General features: G+C 47.1%; 1 protein-coding gene across 1 annotated transcript in view; it reads right to left on the reverse strand.

Annotated features, from left to right (window-relative positions):
* Positions 1-13,804, reverse strand: part of setbp1 (SET binding protein 1) — a 55,924-nt gene extending 42,120 nt beyond the window's left edge. The window contains exons 1-2 of the mRNA XM_031804474.1: positions 13,189-13,804; positions 879-1,442 (exon numbers count right to left, since the gene is read on the reverse strand). Coding sequence (XP_031660334.1) covers positions 879-1,280 — 402 coding nt within the window. The 5' untranslated portion in view covers positions 1,281-1,442; positions 13,189-13,804. The remainder of the gene's footprint in view (positions 1-878; positions 1,443-13,188) is intronic.
* Between the last annotated feature and the right edge of the window lie 3,484 nt (positions 13,805-17,288).

The following is a 17,288-nucleotide window of genomic DNA, read 5'->3' on the forward strand; positions in this document are numbered from 1 at the left end:
ACCTATTACCTAAGATCCATTCCCTTCTGTACTAGTACACACACAATATTGCTCATAATGAGATGCTTGGGTACAAGATGGCTGCTTTTCAGGGAAAAGAGCTGAGTCTGCGAGGTGCTGGGTGTATGAAAGGAACACACACACAGCGAGATGCAGTGTACGAGAAGAGCTGAGCACACAGCAAGAGATGTCAATGCAGGTTAATGACTCTAGAGGAGACGACCTCACACACACACACACACACACACACACACAATGTATTTATACACGCCACCAGAAAACCCATGAAGTGGCGTTGTAGAGAGGTAGAGGTGACGGTGTCTCTTTTAAACTGCATTACTGGCCTTTCTATCAATGGCTAAAAGTCTTCAAGCTTTCTGCTTATGGATTGTTAAAACATGTTAAAACATGGACAATCAAACCAGAAAATATCTTTCTATATACATCCACAATATATCTATATAATCCATATATCCACTTACAATCCCCTTCTCAGCTGCTATAGCCAACAGCAGACAAGAACCAAATTCGTCACGCGAACATAAGAAAACCCTCTTCAGCTGCAATGAGCAACTGACAACCCAACAGTCAATCCAACACAGCTAACGTTTAAAACAACATTTATAACTATTCAATGTCTTATTTTAAAGTATGTTGAACTATTTAACAACATGAAAAATCTGATCTTTCTATCTCTCTGGGAAGCAACCAATCAATCAATCAATCCCTTCTAGACTGCTGACAAACATTTCAAAAGTGCTTCAGCATCATTTAAGGCTACATTAGCAACAGGCTACATTAGCAACAGGCTACATTAGCAACAGGCTACATTAGCAACAGTGTGTTCAGACCAGTAACGTTTCTAAACGTATCCTTACCCTCTTCCTAGGGGGTCCCTTGTCCTGTGCTGCGCGGCCCCCCAGTCTGCCCCCTCGGCCCTCCCCTGAGGGGGGTCTGATGGTCATCCGGATCTCCGGGGGACAGATGTAGTTCTCCAGACTCTTGGGGGGCTTCTTGATGCGTTTGGTGGTCTGGATCTTCAGCTTCAGACTCCCCTCCTGGAAGCTGGCTTCTTTAATGGAGAACTCCTGTTCCTCTAGCCCCTCCCCTTCCCCCTGGGACCCCCAGCGCTCGCCCATCACATCGCCAATGACCTCATCACCCCGCGACACTGTCCCCAGCCCCGCTCTTTCCTGTTCTTCCTCTTCAGGCTCAGCCCTTCCGCCTCCTAACTCCGCCTCTTTGGGTCGGGCTGAGCCAACCAGATCCCTCGGCTCCATCCACGCTCCTGCCAGAACCAGTCAGGATCCAGAGAGCCGCAGCAGCCAGCCAATAGGTTTGCAGAGAGCGGCTGTCCGTCAGACTGTGTTGCCTTGGGAACGGTAGCTACTGCGTCTGGATTGGTTGTCCCACAGGAACACAGGTAATCCAACAGAGCCAAACTACAGAGAGAGAGAGAAAGAGAGAGAGAAAGAGAGAGAGAGAGAGAGAGAAATTACTATCAAAACAAAAGTTGTACAATATCCTAATATATCCCAATATCCTAATAAATTATCGCAAATGCTGAACTGTAAAAAAAAACAGTTTCCCTCGTATGTATATCTTGGTCTGCATTCACACTTGCTGCTATGTACGCTGCTGCTACAGAACGATTGGCATTCAGAGTGTGTTAGGAAGAGATGCTGACCTATCTGAGCACAGCTAAAGGACGCAGTGGGCAGAGGAACGCCTCATCTCCACACACACACACACACACCTCTAACCATTGTGAGATATCAGTGTCTCTCAGAACTCAAGACTGTTGCAGTAGCGGGCAGAGAGTACTGCAGGCATGCCATACACTCTCATTTGCATTTTATACCGTGTAAACAACACTTCACACACGCACTCTACTTCTCTCTCCTTCTCCCCGTCTCTCTTTCCCTCTCCTCTCTCTTCTTCTCCCCATCTCTCTGTTTCTCTCCTTCTCTCACTCTCTCTCTCTCTCTCTCCTTCTCTCTCATTCTCTCCCTTTCTCTCTCCTTCTCCCAGTCTCTCTTTCTCTCTCATTCTCTCCCTTTCTCTCTCCTTTCTCCCAGTCTCTTTCTCTCTCTCCCTTTCTCTCTCCTTTCTCCCAGTCTCTCCTTCTCTCTCATTCTCTCCCTTTCTCTCTCCTTCTCCCAGTCTCTCTTTCTCTCTCATTCTCTCCCTTTCTCTCTCCTTTCTCCCAGTCTCTCTTTCTCTCTCTTTCTCTCCCTTTCTCTCTCCTTTCTCCCAGTCTCTCTTTCTCTCTCTTTCTCTCCCTCGATGTAAAATGAAGACATTCCTCTCCAGCTCTCTAAAGGGAGGGTGAAGCTAGCCTGAGGACAAGACCAAAAACCTGCAGATTGAGATGAAAAAGCTGACTGCTCTTTTTTTTTGTACCCGAAAAGAGGGAGGGAATTGGGTAGACAGAGAGAGGGAGAGGGGGAGGGAGAGAGAGAGAGAGAGCAAGATAGAGAGCGAGAGAGGAGGAATCTAAATTCCTTCTCCAGATGTGGTTTATGAGCTGGTCTGGAAAAAACAGTCTGAACTGTTTAATACATGCATGCTACGGCAGTGTTAGACACACGCGTACACACACACACACACATATACACACACACACACACACTGCAGCTCTCGAGGACCAGAGTTTGTCCATCCCTAATGCTCTTTCTAGGGAAGAGGGTGTGTTTGTATTACACTTAGTACAGACACACTCAGAACCAACACATACACACAATACCATTAAGCCCCTCGCTCAGGGAGCCAATCACACTACCACTAGTAATGGATCCATCTCTCAGCAGACACATCTAACCCCACTGAGAGATATGTATGTACAAAGCTAAAACACACACACACACAGACACGTGCTGTAAAGGAACTGTACACACACACGCACATGTCCACTCTCACACAGGCACAAGCGCATATTTGTGTGCAAACATGAATAAATACACACATACATAAACACAACTAACCTGTATGTACCCCAGCACATTGACTCAGTAGCGGTACCCCCTGTATATAGCCTTGTTATTGTAATTTTAATTTGTGTTCATTTAGTAAATATTACCTTACCTTAACTCAAATCAAATTTATTTATAAAGCCCTTTTTACATCAGCTGATATCTTAAAGTGCTGTACAGAAACCCAGCCTAAAACCCCAAACAGCAAGCAATGCAGGTGTAGAAGCACGGTGTCTAGGAAAAACTCCCTAGAAAGGCCAAAACCAGGCTATGAGGGGTGGCCAGTCCTCTTCTGGCTGTGCTGGGTGGAGATTATAACAGAACATGGCCAAGATGTTCATAAATGACCAGCATGGTCAAATAATAATAATCACAGTGGTTATAGAGGGTGCAGCAAGTCAGTACCTCAGGAGTAAATGTCAGTTGGCTTTTCATAGCCGATCATTAAGAGTATCTCTACCACTGTCTCTAGAGAGTTGATAACAGCAGGTCTGGGACAGGTTGCAGGTCCGGTGAACAACTCTCTCTTAACTCTTATTTTTCTTAAAGCGGCATGGTTGGTTAAGGGCTGGTAAGTAAGCATTTCACGGTAAGGTCTACACCTGTTGTATTTGCTTTGAACACAAACACTACACTTCACACCCCAGATCCTGAAAGTCCCATCCCTCACACTGACATGAGCCACATTGAACACAAACACTACACTTCACACCCCAGATCCTGAAAGTCCCATCCCTCACACTGACATGAGCCACATTGAACACAAACACTACACTTCACACCCCAGATCCTGAAAGTCCCATCCCTCACACTGACATGAGCCACATTGAACACAAACACTACATTTCACACCCCAGATCCTGAAAGTCCCATCCCTCACACTGACATGAGCCACATTGAACACAAACACTACACTTCACACCCCAGATCCTGAAAGTCCCATCCCTCACACTGACATGAGCCACATTGAACAAAAACACTACACTTCACACCCCAGATCCTGAAAGTCCCATCCCTCACACTGACATGAGCCACATTGAACACAAACACTACACTTCACAACACAGATCCTGAAAGTCCCATCCCTCACACTGACATGAGCCACATTGAACACAAACACTACACTTCACACCCCAGATCCTGAAAGTCCCATCCCTCACACTGACATGAGCCACTTTGAACACAACATTGCATTGTTACAAAGGTATATGTGAATTTTGATATGACTTTAAAAGTAATCTATGGGCCAGGAGAAACTGTCTTTCACAATTTGGAGTTGTTCAAATAAACCTACATTTCTAATCTAGACATTCCATTCTGAGAGTTTGTGTACTTATGGCCAGCATTAGTGTGTGTGTGTGTGTGTGTGTTAACTCCTGTACCAGCCTCCCGTCCTGTACAGCTGATCCCCTGTAGTCATATTTAGCCGACAGGTCTCACACGCTCTGCTCACTGTGGGTTTAGATAACCAGCATAATCCCCTATAAAGTTCCAACACACACACACGGTACCATACTAATGCTTTCGACACACAGCTCTGTTGACACACACAACTCAGGGCAGTATGTCCCTGTTTGGTCCTCTCTGTTGGGTCTCCCTAATTCCAGGACTGTGACTTGGCCCAATGGCATCTTTTAAAGCCCACTGTGTGTGTGCATGTTGTGTGTGTGTGTGTGTGTGTGTGTGTGTACAGTGACTGAGCCCTAAGGCATGTGTTAAAGCCACCCCATATATGTCTGTGTACAGGACCCAGGACTCTCCCTTTGAACAAAGAGAGGGAAAAAAGGACGTCTGACAAATACACTGTGAGCAACCACACAGTGACCATACACTGCGACCAACCACACAGTGACCATACACTGTGAGCAACCACACAGTGACCATACACTGCGACCAACCACACAGTGACCACACACTATGACCAACCACACAGTGACCATACACTGTGACCAACCACACAGTGACCATACACTGCGACCAACCACACAGTGACCATACACTATGACCAACCACACAGTGACCATACACTGTGACCAACCACACAGTGACCATACACTGCGACCAACCACACAGTGACCATACACTGCGACCAACCACACAGTGACCATACACTATGACCAACCACACAGTGACCATACACTGTGAGCAACCACACAGTGACCATACACTGTGAGCAACCACACAGTGACCATACACTGTGAGCAACCACACAGTGACCATACACTGTGAGCAACCACACAGTGACCATACACTGTGAGCAACCACACAGTGACCATACACTGTGAGCAACCACACAGTGACCATACACTGTGAGCAACCACACAGTGACCACACACTGTGAGCAACCACACAGTGACCACACACTGTGAGCAACCACACAGTGACCACACACTGTGAGCAACCACACAGTGACCATACACTATGACCAACCACACAGTGACCACACACTGTGACCAACCACACAGTGACCACACACTGTGAGCAACCACACAGTGACCACACACTGTGAGCAACCACACAGTGACCACACACTGTGAGCAACCACACAGTGACCATACACTATGACCAACCACACAGTGACCACACACTGTGACCAACCACACAGTGACCATACACTGTGACCAACCACACAGTGACCACACACTGTGAGCAACCACACAGTGACCATACACTATGACCAACCACACAGTGACCATACACTGTGAGCAACCACACAGTGACAATACACTGCGACCAACCACACAGTGACAATACACTGCGACCAACCACACAGTGACCATACACTGTGAGCAACCACAGTGACCATACACTGTGAGCAACCACACAGACCATACACTGTGACCAACCACACAGTGACCATACACTGTGAACAACCACACAGTGACAATACACTGTGAACAACCACACAGTGACAATACACTGTGACCAACCCCACAGTGACAATACACTGTGAACAACTACACAGTGACAATACACTGTGGCCAACCACACAGTGACAATACACTGTGACCAACCACACAGTGACAATACACTGTGACCAACCACACAGTGACAATACACTGTGACCAGCCACAGCCTCTGAGGAGGATGTCACAGCACTGTATCTACACTGAAGTGGCCTCTACCACAGTGGTTCCCCACCCTTTTCGGTTACTGTACCACAAAATGAATTTTGCTCTGCCCAGCATACCCATGAAGTACCTCCTCATGTGCATTTTACCAGCAGGCATATAGTCTCTTGAGTCTTCTCAAGTACCCCTGTGGATACACCAAGTACCCCCAGGGGTCCTAGTATCTCTGGTTGGGAACCACTGCTTTAAAAAAACTTTTAAATGATGTTTACAACTGAGGCAAAACCATATAAAACAGCTAGATGAGTCCAAAACCAGCTGCCCCAGCTGAATGTCCATGTAGCGTTTGTATAGGCTTTGGCAATACACAACTAATAAGACCTATGGACTGGATTATAGTTTCACCAACCCTTCTCTGTTACTTCTGTTACTGGAAATGAGACTGTGTTTATGTAAGGATGACCCTTACTGGGCCTCTCTCGCTCTGAGCCTCAGACACACACACACACACACCTCTCTGTAACCGTGTAGACAGCAGGGTGATTGTGAGAGGCCAGACTGGCTGCATAAATAGCTTTATTATGTTCCTAAAGCTGCCAGCTCTGCCCACAGCTTCCATCTAAGCAGCATAAGGACTTTCCTTCACTCTCTTTCCTCAGTCTGTGTGTGTGTGTGTGTGTGTGTGTGTCTGTGTGTGTGTGTGTGTGTGTGCGTGTGTGTGTGTGTGTGTGTGCGTGTGTGTGTGTCTGTGTGTGTGTGTGTGTGTGTGTGTGTGTGTCTGTGTCTGTGTGTGTGTGTGTGTGTGTGTGTGTGTGTGTGTGTCTGTGTGTGTGTGTGTGTGTGTGTGTCTGTGTGTGTGTGTGTGTGTGTGTGTGTCTGTGTGTGTGTGTCTGTCTGTGTGTGTCTGTCTGTGTGTGTGTGTCTGTGTGTGTCTGTGTGTGTGTGTGTGTGTCTGTGTGTGTGTGTGTCTGTGTGTGTGTGTGTGTGTGTGTGTGTGTGTGTGTGTGTGTGTGTGTCTGTGTCTGTGTGTGTGTGTGTGTGTCTGTGTGTGTGTGTGTGTGTGTGTGTGTGTGTGTGTGTGTGTGTGTGTGTGTGTGTGTGTGTGTGTGTGTGTGTGTGTGTATGTGTGTGTGTGTGTGTGTGTGTGTGTGTGTGTGTGTGTGTGTGTGTGTGTGTGTGTGTGTCTGTGTGTGTCTGTGTGTGTGTGTGTGTGTGTGTGTGTGTGTGTGTGTGTGTCTGTGTGTGTGTGTGTGTGTGTGTGTGTGTGTCTGTGTGTGTGTCTGTGTGTGTGTGTGTCTGTGTGTGTGTCTGTGTGTCTGTGTGTGTGTGTGTCTGTGTGTGTGTGTGTGTGTGTGTGTGTGTGTGTGTGTGTGTGTGTGTGTGTGTGTGTGTGTGTGTGTGTCTGTGTGTGTGTGTGTGTGTGTGTCTGTGTGTGTGTGTGTGTATCTATAACTGAAGTACTTTCTGTGTTGAACTATAATGTTTGAGGGAATGAACAGTAGGGCTGTAACAGGCCAGAATTGTTCAAATCTCACCAACTACTACTCACAACCCATGTACGTACCTGAAGAGTACGAATGAAAGCTGTGATTCTCTTCCTTGTGCATATGGGTATGAGAGGGTGAGAGAGAGAGTTCACTGCCCAGCCAAAACAACCTTTTAAGGCTGCAGCAGCCTTAGACCTGAGGTGGACTTACAAATAGCTCACACACACACACACACACACACCCACACACTGGGTCAATCTGATTGCTCTTGTAGAAGATTTGGTGCTGCAGAGACTCATACATCTGATGCCAGCTATTCTATCTTTCACTCACTCCATTTCTCTCCCTTGCCCTGTCACTCGCTCGCTCTCTCTCTCTCTCCATCTCTCCCCATCTCTCTCCCTCTGGCTCAGTTAGTAGAGCATGGAGCTTGCAATGCCAGAAATGTGGGTTTGATTCCCGTGGCCATCCTACGTAAAATGTATGTATGGCTTGCATGCACGACTGTAAGTCATTTAGGATTACAGTGTCTGCTGAATGGCATAAATTCTCTCTGCTCCCGACTGTTTCTTTAACAGGGAAAGGTAGAGGAGGATGAAAGGATGAAACTGCCTGTAGAGACCAGTGGCTCCCTAACAGTTGACTGCTATGAGCTAACTGAGGATTTGCCCCCCTTGCTCTTCAGGCTGTGTCGTAACTAAAAACATTGATTATGTTTACTAGTTAAACCACGCTTTAAGAAACGGCATGTGAGCTGTCCCCCATGGTGCACACACACAAACATGCTCACACACACAGGGACTGAGCTGGATAAAACATTCTAACACATCATGTGAGAGTGAGGTAACATAGCCAGTCTGGCTGTGGTTGCATAATGCCCTTGATACAGTCACACACGCGCGCTTGCGTGCGCACCAGCACGGACGCCTGGGCACACGCGCACACACACACACACACACACACACACACACACACACACACACACACACACACACACAGGGTTTGGGGAGCACTTAGCAGGAACTCAGACTGCTACAACATCAGGAACTACTTTATTTTACTCTATTAGATTAATGCTCTGTGTGTGTGTGTGTGTGTGTGTGTGTGTGTGTGTGTGTGTGTGTGTGTGTGTGTGTGTGTGTGTGTGTGTGTGTGTGTGTGTGTGTGTGTGTGTGTGTGTGTGTGTGTGTGTGTGATACATGCTATCCCTGAACACAGAACCAAAGGACACACAGACGGGTCCTCAACGTGCACACTGTCATTGAAGCTATCCTGCTGTATGAGCATGGCTGCAGGACAGCAGATGAATGTTAAACCATTTCAAATGTAGCAGTAGACACAAAATGGCTGTCAGTGAAAACACCTAACCCTCTGCCTTTCCTCCTCTCCTCCTCTCTCCCTTCCCTCTGCCTTGCCCCCTCTCCTCCTCTCTCCCTTCCCTCTGCCTTGCCCCCTCTCCTCCTCTCTCCCTTCCCTCTGCCTTGCCCCCTCTCCTCCTCTCTCCCTTCCCTCTGCCTTGCCCCCTCGCCTCCTCTCTCCCTTCCCTCTGCCTTGCCCCCCCTCTCCTCCTCTCTCCCTTCCCTCTGCCTTGCACCCCTCTCCCCCTCTCTCCCTTCCCTATGCCTTGCCCCCTCTCCCCCTTCCCTCTGCCTTGCCCCCCTCTCCTCCTCTCTCCCTTCCCTCTGCCTTGCACCCCTCTCCCCCTCTCTCCCTTCCCTCTGCCTTGCCCCCTCTCCCCCTTCCCTCTGCCTTGCCCCCCCTCTCCTCCTCTCTCCCTTCCCTCTGCCTTGCTCCCTCTCCCCCTTCCCTCTGCCTTGCCCCCCTCTCCTCCTCTCTCCCTTCCCTCTGCCTTGCCCCCCCTCTCCTCCTCTCTCCCTTCCCTCTGCCTTGCCCCCTCTCCCCCTTCCCTCTGCCTTGCCCCCCTCTCCTCCTCTCCCCCCTTCCCTCTGCCTTGCCCCCCCTCTCCTCCTCTCTCCCTTCCCTCTGCCTTGCACCCTCTCCCCCTTCCCTCTGCCTTGCCCCCCTCTCCTCCTCTCCCCCTTCCCTCTGCCTTGCCCCCCCTCTCCTCCTCTCTCCCTTCCCTCTGCCTTGCACCCCTCTCCCCCTCTCTCCCTTCCCTCTGCCTTGCCCCATCTCCCCCTTCCCTCTGCCTTGCCCCCCTCTCCCCCTCTCTCCCTTCCCTCTGCCTTGCCCCCTCTCCCCCTTCCCTCTGCCTTGCCCCCCTCTCCTCCTCTCTCCCTTCCCTCTGCCTTGCTCCCTCTCCTCCTCTCTCTGGCGCACGCCCCTCTCCTCCTCTCTCCCTTCCCTCTGCCTTGCCCCCCCTCTCCTCCTCTCTCCCTTCCCTCTGCCTTGCACCCCTCTCCCCCTCTCTCCCTTCCCTCTGCCTTGCCCCCTCTCCCCCTTCCCTCTGCCTTGCCCCCCTCTCCTCCTCTCTCCCTTCCCTCTGCCTTGCCCCCCTCTCCTCCTCTCTCCCTTCCCTCTGCCTTGCTCCCTCTCCTCCTCTCTCTGGTGCACCCCCCCATCCCCAATCCCCACTCTCTGCCAAAAGGTGTTCCTGTACTGATACTTAGCTCAGTCTGCCAACAGTTAGATTTGTCCTTGGATCTCTTTCCTCTATTCCCCCTCTTTCTAGTCCCCCTCCCTTGCCCCTCTGACCAGCTCTTTCTCCCCCCTCCTCTCTCTCTTCTCCTCTCCTCTCCACCTCTCTTGCCCAACCTCCCCCTCCCTCATCTTGCTACCTTCCTCTCTCCCTCTCTTCCTCAACCCTCTCTCTCAGATGGAAAGGAAACAAGCAGAGAAAGCCACTAGAGCCGATTGGATCTCCCTTTACAATAAGTGTCCCTATAATACCTATGCACTGGTAGCTACAGTCTCTGGGTCTGCTCTTGACTCAGGTCTCAAAACAGATTTACAATCACATATGACCGATAAGATAATAGAGAGCTGGACCAAACTTCACCATTTTCAAAATTTGAGAGAGAGAGAGAGAGAACCCAGGAACTCTTATAGGGATGCCCTGTCCCTGCTCTGTTATAAGAGGACAAAGTATCTTTAGATCCTGCTATGACTCCAACCCCAACAGCACTCCTGCCCATATCATGGGATCAAAATTTGCTCCAGGAATCCAAAGTGAATCCAAAACAGAGCGAGAGCCTCTGTTAGTACGCTACTGTGAGTCCACCATCCAGTATGTTGCCAGTTGCCGTGACAACAGAAGCCCCACACCAACATCTCCTCACCATTTCTCAGTGTCTCAATCTAGCACCTGCTACTTCTCATTATGCCACTACATCACTCAGCAATACCTCTATACTGTAGCTATGTCACTCAGCTATACTCAATCTGCCCTACCCACACAACACATATCAGATACAGAATTGGTATCACAAATTGTTCTGGCAATCCTCCCAAAACTTCATTGGGAGGCAGGATGTTGGAAATGCTTTTTACACTTGTATCACAAACCATTTTTGAGAAAATCATAATGGAAGTGGCAATTTCAGTCCCTTTTTAGACATATACATGGCTCCTGTAATGCTACAGACAACATCTTGGTGTAATTACACTTAGTGTATAAAACATTAAGAACAACTTCCTAATATTGAGTTCCACCCCTTTTTGCACTCAGAACAGCCTCAATTTGTCGAGACACCTGGTCAGTCTATGTTATGGAAATAGCAGGTGTTCCTAATATGTTGTACACTCAGTGTATACTCCTTATAGTGTGCTCTAAAATATGGAGTATATTTATATTCTGAAATATACATTTTCACATTCATTTATTCAATATTCCAAATATTATTATAAATATCTCAAAAGTATTATTTTTGACTTTTCTTATTTTTATACATATTGTTTGGAACAACATAGGCCTACTCTTCAATCAGCTACTGTTGATAAAATTATCATTTTTTTATACATAGAAATTGACATTATAGGTTATTAACCAATCACAGCCCTCCTGTAGGATTGCACATTCAGCAAATCACCAGCAGAGGGAGATCCCTTTGAATCCATTTTCCAATTCACTGCGTTGGTGATGTTGATAAAATGTATCATAACTTTAAACTTAGCAGAGAGCCCACTCTGGAAATGTGATGTACTTATAGAGTATTTTATTTAAAACCATATGTCTAAAATTGAACAAAATCTAAAAGGGTACTTTTGTTATATTCATAGTTTTAATGTTAAATAAATGAATGTGTAACATTTTATTTCAGAAAGTAGCGATACTCCATATTTTATAGCACACTGTTAGGAATATAATGACACCAAGGTGTTTTCTGTATCATGTACGGTTCACAGATCATTGGGTATTACAGGAGGCGTGTATATCTCTAAAAAGGGCCCAAAATGCCCACTTTCATAATGATTCCCCCCAAAATGTGTGTTACAGAAGTAAAAAGCATATGAAACCTCCTTCCACCCAATGAAGTTTCTATGTGAGAATTGTCCGAAAAATCTGACATACCCTAAATATTTTTGAGCCATGCAGGTCAATTTCAACCCGTGTGTGTGTGTAGGCTACTGTAATAGAACTAGCATGGAATCGCCCCATTACAGTAGCCTACACACTCACACACTGGTTCTAATTTGCCTGGTCTAATTTCTCTAATGGATCACACTTTATCCTACAACAAGAGCATACAAGTTAACAGTTTATTTGAGAAAACAACCACTATTACACCAATCAGTGAAATAATTCAGGGGTTAGAATATGGTGGGCCTGCACTGGCCTGTAGCACAAAGCACACCTGTCCTGACCCTGACACTAAAGTGGAAGGCTCTACTTGACCGCCCTGTTTCAGCTGCTATGGTAACAGTGGACAATACCTTCTGGCACTTACTCTGAACAACACCACAGTTAGTAACTACCTGGTACCAAATGGTACATAGTGGTGCTCATTTCAGTTCAGCGCAAAGACACTGGAAAGTAATTTGTTATTAAGCAATAATTATGTAAGTGCTACTTTGCTCTTATATCTAGCCATGTAAATACCAGGTAAAACACTCCACCCTGAGATCAGATCTTGGCCATTTGTGAAACAGACTTGGTGATCCAGTGATCTGCTTGCTTTGGCTCTCTCTCACACAGGCCAGGAGGGTTTCAAACAGCCTATAGAATGACTAAAGTGTCCTTATAGGCTAGCTGACAACACCATCGGCCCTTCTCAAAAGGTTTGGACCTCTTGGTGTAATGGGTTGTTTTATACACTCTCAAAGTGTGGCATGTATCTTACAGTGATTTCATCCATCTACAGTTGCCTTCAGGATGTGTGTATAACACCACCACTTGGACCATAAATAGGCTCACTCTACAACTCACTCTCATCAGAGGTCTGGACCCTTAATGGCACAGGACGCAATGCACTTGCCAAAGGGTTAGTGGTTCAAGACCAGGCCGAGGCCAGTGGGGAATGCCTACGTCTTCCACCTGCTCCACAACACACGCACACGCGCGCACCTACACACACACTAGCCTACCTAGTGAGATCAAAACTCGCTACAAATTAACTGTTTATTTTGAGATATTGCATTCTCTTTTTTTAAACCAGAGCCAACCGCAAAATAAAGTATCATAAATTAATAAAATCATGTTCAACTCACATTTAGACTACAATAACGCAAGTGTGTAAGAGATTATGGTCAACTACTTACCCATGTCCAATGTTGTCGAACACTTGAGACTATTGTGTAAATATGTCATCAAGATCATTTAAAATCCATTTGGTCACATTTACAGAACCGGCGTCTGCACTGACAGCGTCCTTGGTAGCTGTCAAATGGAGCAAGTTTTTTTATACAGAAAACCTGAGGAAAATGGCGTCAACAGTGCGCTGAAAAAAAGGCAAAAATAATTATAGCCGATCTGATAATCAAATCAATGTTCACAAAAATCCAAGGTTGTGATTGAATCAACGTCCTTTTCCTGTGAAATATAGCGCGTAAAAAAACCTTGCTTACGGGTTTACTAAGCACAAGATTTACAGGGCCACTGCAGAGATCCCATCGCCATGTCCGTGGCTGGTCAGTCCGCGAGTTAAGCGCTGCTTCCCTCTCAATCCTTGACTCCGGGTGAGGATAGGAGCAAACCGTTTTACTGCATTGAAAACAAACCAGCAGAACACAGATTGTATCCGAATAGCCTCCAACCCCACATTCAACGGTAACGTCACTGGAGAGATCGTGGTTGGATGCGTAAAAGTGGGAGAAGGTGTTGGTTATCAGAAGACTGGTGTTTTCCCTTCCCGGTGGGTCGGAATTGGGGGGGGGGGGGGGGTGATCTGTTCGCTCGCTCTAGCTCCGTGTGTGTCAGGTTCGGTTGATAATGATCTCACCGAGAGACGGGACTGTAGAGGCAGCTCGCGCTTTGGTAGAGAGAAGAGCGCAGTGTCGCCTCCACCTGGTAGCGGGTGGTAGACTAGTCTAAACCCACTTCCCTACTAGTCTACACACAGGACATTCCTGTTTGTTTCAACCTGTTTCATAGCAGGAAAGGTGATCACTGGTCAGTTCCCGTCAATCACCAACTTTTACTGTAGGCCTATGTATACTCTGTATGTGATATCCTACTACCACGTCTGATGTTATGTAAAATAGTGTCACAGTCACTTGAATAATCCAGTCATATTATTACTCTGAAGGCTTCCTCCTCTTTCGGAATTGGAGCAACACCAAACTGGTTTTATTTGATCGTAACAGTGTTGTTTACGTCCCTCTCCATGTCTTAACCTAGGCTCGAGCCAACGACCCGAGCACACATCGACAACAGTGGCCCATGAAGCAGCGTTACCCCGGGTCTTGTAGAGCAAGTGAAACGACTGGGCTACTTCGATGTCTCGGAGTGATGTCACTGATTGAAAGCTATTAGCGCACACCAATAACTAACTAGCCATTTCACATCAACACAGCATTGTGTGTCTTGTGTTATTTTTCATGCATAAACAACAGTATGTGAATCCTGTGCTTCTAGGAGGATAGAATATATATATTTACAGAACAAATAGAGCTGAATAATGATTCAGATAGAACGTAGGTTAGCATCCGCCGCATAGCAACTGGACAGTGTGTTTGCATATTGGTGTGTGTTTGTGCTGTCAGGTTAGCATAACAACCAGTGCTGACATTTCCATAAACACACTACACACACATTTATGCTGCATTAGTTGAGAGGATTATTGCCATTTCTCTTTTGTGGTTGTTAGAAGCTATAGCAACAGCTACTTGCACTTGTGTCCTAACATCTCATAGTGAGATGCTGTAAAGTGGGATGCGCTCTTTTGAAAAGGCTCCAATTGTTCTCGCACATGGATCATTTCAAAGGATAGAATGAGCTGCAACTCTCTAAACCGAAACCCCAACTCTCTGCCCTATCCTTGTCCTCTAACCAGAATTCCTGATTCTGTATCAGCTCCTATCTCACCCAGTGTATTCACATTAGGCAACCGGTCTCAACAAGTAGTCCTTCGGACAGATTTGAGGTGGGATACAGGTGTCCTCAATTCCTCCACCCTCAATGACGAACCTCAGCCTGACTCTGCCGTAGCTGGGTCCGACACGTGTGAGACACAAGCAGGTGGAACCTTCACTTTGTCACAGCCAAGTGCAGCAAGCACACATCCAGCAGGAGCGGGGCCTAAAGAGGAGCCTGTTTGTAGGTGAAAAGAGCCAAAAACAGCCCCCAGTCCATCTGAGAGATAATGAGGTTTACCCCCAACATAACCCGATCTCAAAAGAGATTATTCACACAACCACTGCAGCTATCTGTGGCAGACTACCCTCAACACTCTCCATCCAAGCCCTCTTCCTCAGAGCCTACAGAATGGAGGTCCTAACACATGAAGGCCTGCCTTTTCACCAGTCTCGAAGACACCTCACAGAGGAGGCACACTGGGGGATCAGAGTGACGTTCTATTAAATCTCTCAGATCCGCTCTTCATACCGGTCCTCTCAGAGCCGTGGAAACGGATGGAGTGGAGTCCCATCAGAGACCCTGTGTGACTCAGAAGCTGCTGCTCTCAGGAAGTGTATAAAGCTCCTTAAACTAGAGGTCAAATGCCAAAACATGGAGCTTGGACAGCCAAACGCCACGAGCTTTCGAAGCATGTGAAACCATCGCCAAATGGCTAGAAAGACAGCAATGTCTTTTTAAAACATTTTTTTAACCTTTATTTAACTGGGCAAGTCAGTTAAGAACAAATTCTTATTTTCAATGACAGCCTAGGAACAGTAGGTTAACTGCCTGTTCAGGGACAGAACGACAGATGTGTACCTTGTCAGCTCGGGGGTTTGAACTTGCAACCTTCTGGTTACGAGTCCAATGCTCTAACCACTAGGCTACCCTGCCTAGCGGTAAGCCGAAAGGGATCTGGAGAAGGCTCAGATGATAGCAGCCTTCTTAGAAAGGAATCAACAGAAAGCGGTGAACATGACCCCGAGCAACAACAACAACGGGTTGAGCCTGACCCCCATCGTAGTGCTCATGGCCTTCTTCAACAGTGGGAGGAGGGGCTTACAGGAGCAGGCATAGGACCACGACCTGTCATTCTGCCTCCTCTGCCAGTGAGGAGTCAGAGGTTGAGTCACAGGTTCAAGATTCAGATCTGGATCAGGAGGCGATGCCGGTTCAAGGTGAAGAGTCAGAGAAGTCGGAGGTTCAAGATCTGAATGGATCACAGGATCAGTCACCATCACCACGATCTCCTTCACCATCAGCTTATCGGCCTCATCCTACACCGGGGCCGAAATCACCTCTTCGTCCACAGACTAGTGCGGTTCAAACCCAAACCCCACCTTCTCCTGCGCAACTGTGTACAGTTTTTCAATGCAAAACACATCCTGCAAGTTGGCTCTGACCTATGGAAAGCATCCTCTAACATTAACTAACATGCAAATGACAAATGACCTTTTCCTCCCTAACTCAGTCTCACTATATCTCAAACTCAGTTGTGTGTGTGTGTGTGTGTGTGTGTGTGTGTGTGTGTGTGTGTGTGTGTGTGTGTGTGTGTGTGTGTGTGTGTGTACAGTATGCACTTTCTCTCTCTAAATGTTTCATTGGCAGTGTTGTCATAACAATGCCAAAGCAGAATTGTTTATAGTCCATCGGCTCATTTTCTCTGGTTATGGGTGTGGGCCAGGATTATAGCACTGGTGTGTGTGTGTATTGATTCAGCGTGTGTGTTTTCGTGTGTGTGTGTGTGTGAGGGTACAGACAGGCCTTTGAGAATAAGAGGTCAACAGCTGCTCCCCACACAACCAATCAATGCACAGTGTATCATTCTCACATACACACACAAAACACAAACACACTGACACACACACTGACAAACACACACAGTAGTATTCTGCTTTGGGATGCGTTACCATGGACACCAGATACCGGCATATCCAAGGGGGGACGTTTCCAGCGTAAACTGTAAATACCAAATTACTATGGGTTAGGTAGAGACAGAGAGGACTGAGAGGCTTTTCAATTCATTTACATCTAAGTGCACAGTCATGTTTATTTAGTCCATCCATCGTGTTTAGTTCACTGTATTTCCTGAACTTGATTACCTTTACATAGGTTGAATGTGTGTTTTATTGATTGTTGGGAACCAGTTGGACTATAGATTCCTATAGATTGCTGTAGTCAGCGCTGCAATTCTTCCCCCACATTCACTACTCAAACTGACACTCTGATGATGAATTACCACACACACAAACACACACACACATGCACATACACCCTACGGAATCCACCAACAACTCCACAGAGC

This window comes from Oncorhynchus kisutch, linkage group LG3 (genome assembly GCF_002021735.2).
Source record: "Oncorhynchus kisutch isolate 150728-3 linkage group LG3, Okis_V2, whole genome shotgun sequence".
NCBI lineage: Eukaryota > Metazoa > Chordata > Actinopteri > Salmoniformes > Salmonidae > Oncorhynchus > Oncorhynchus kisutch.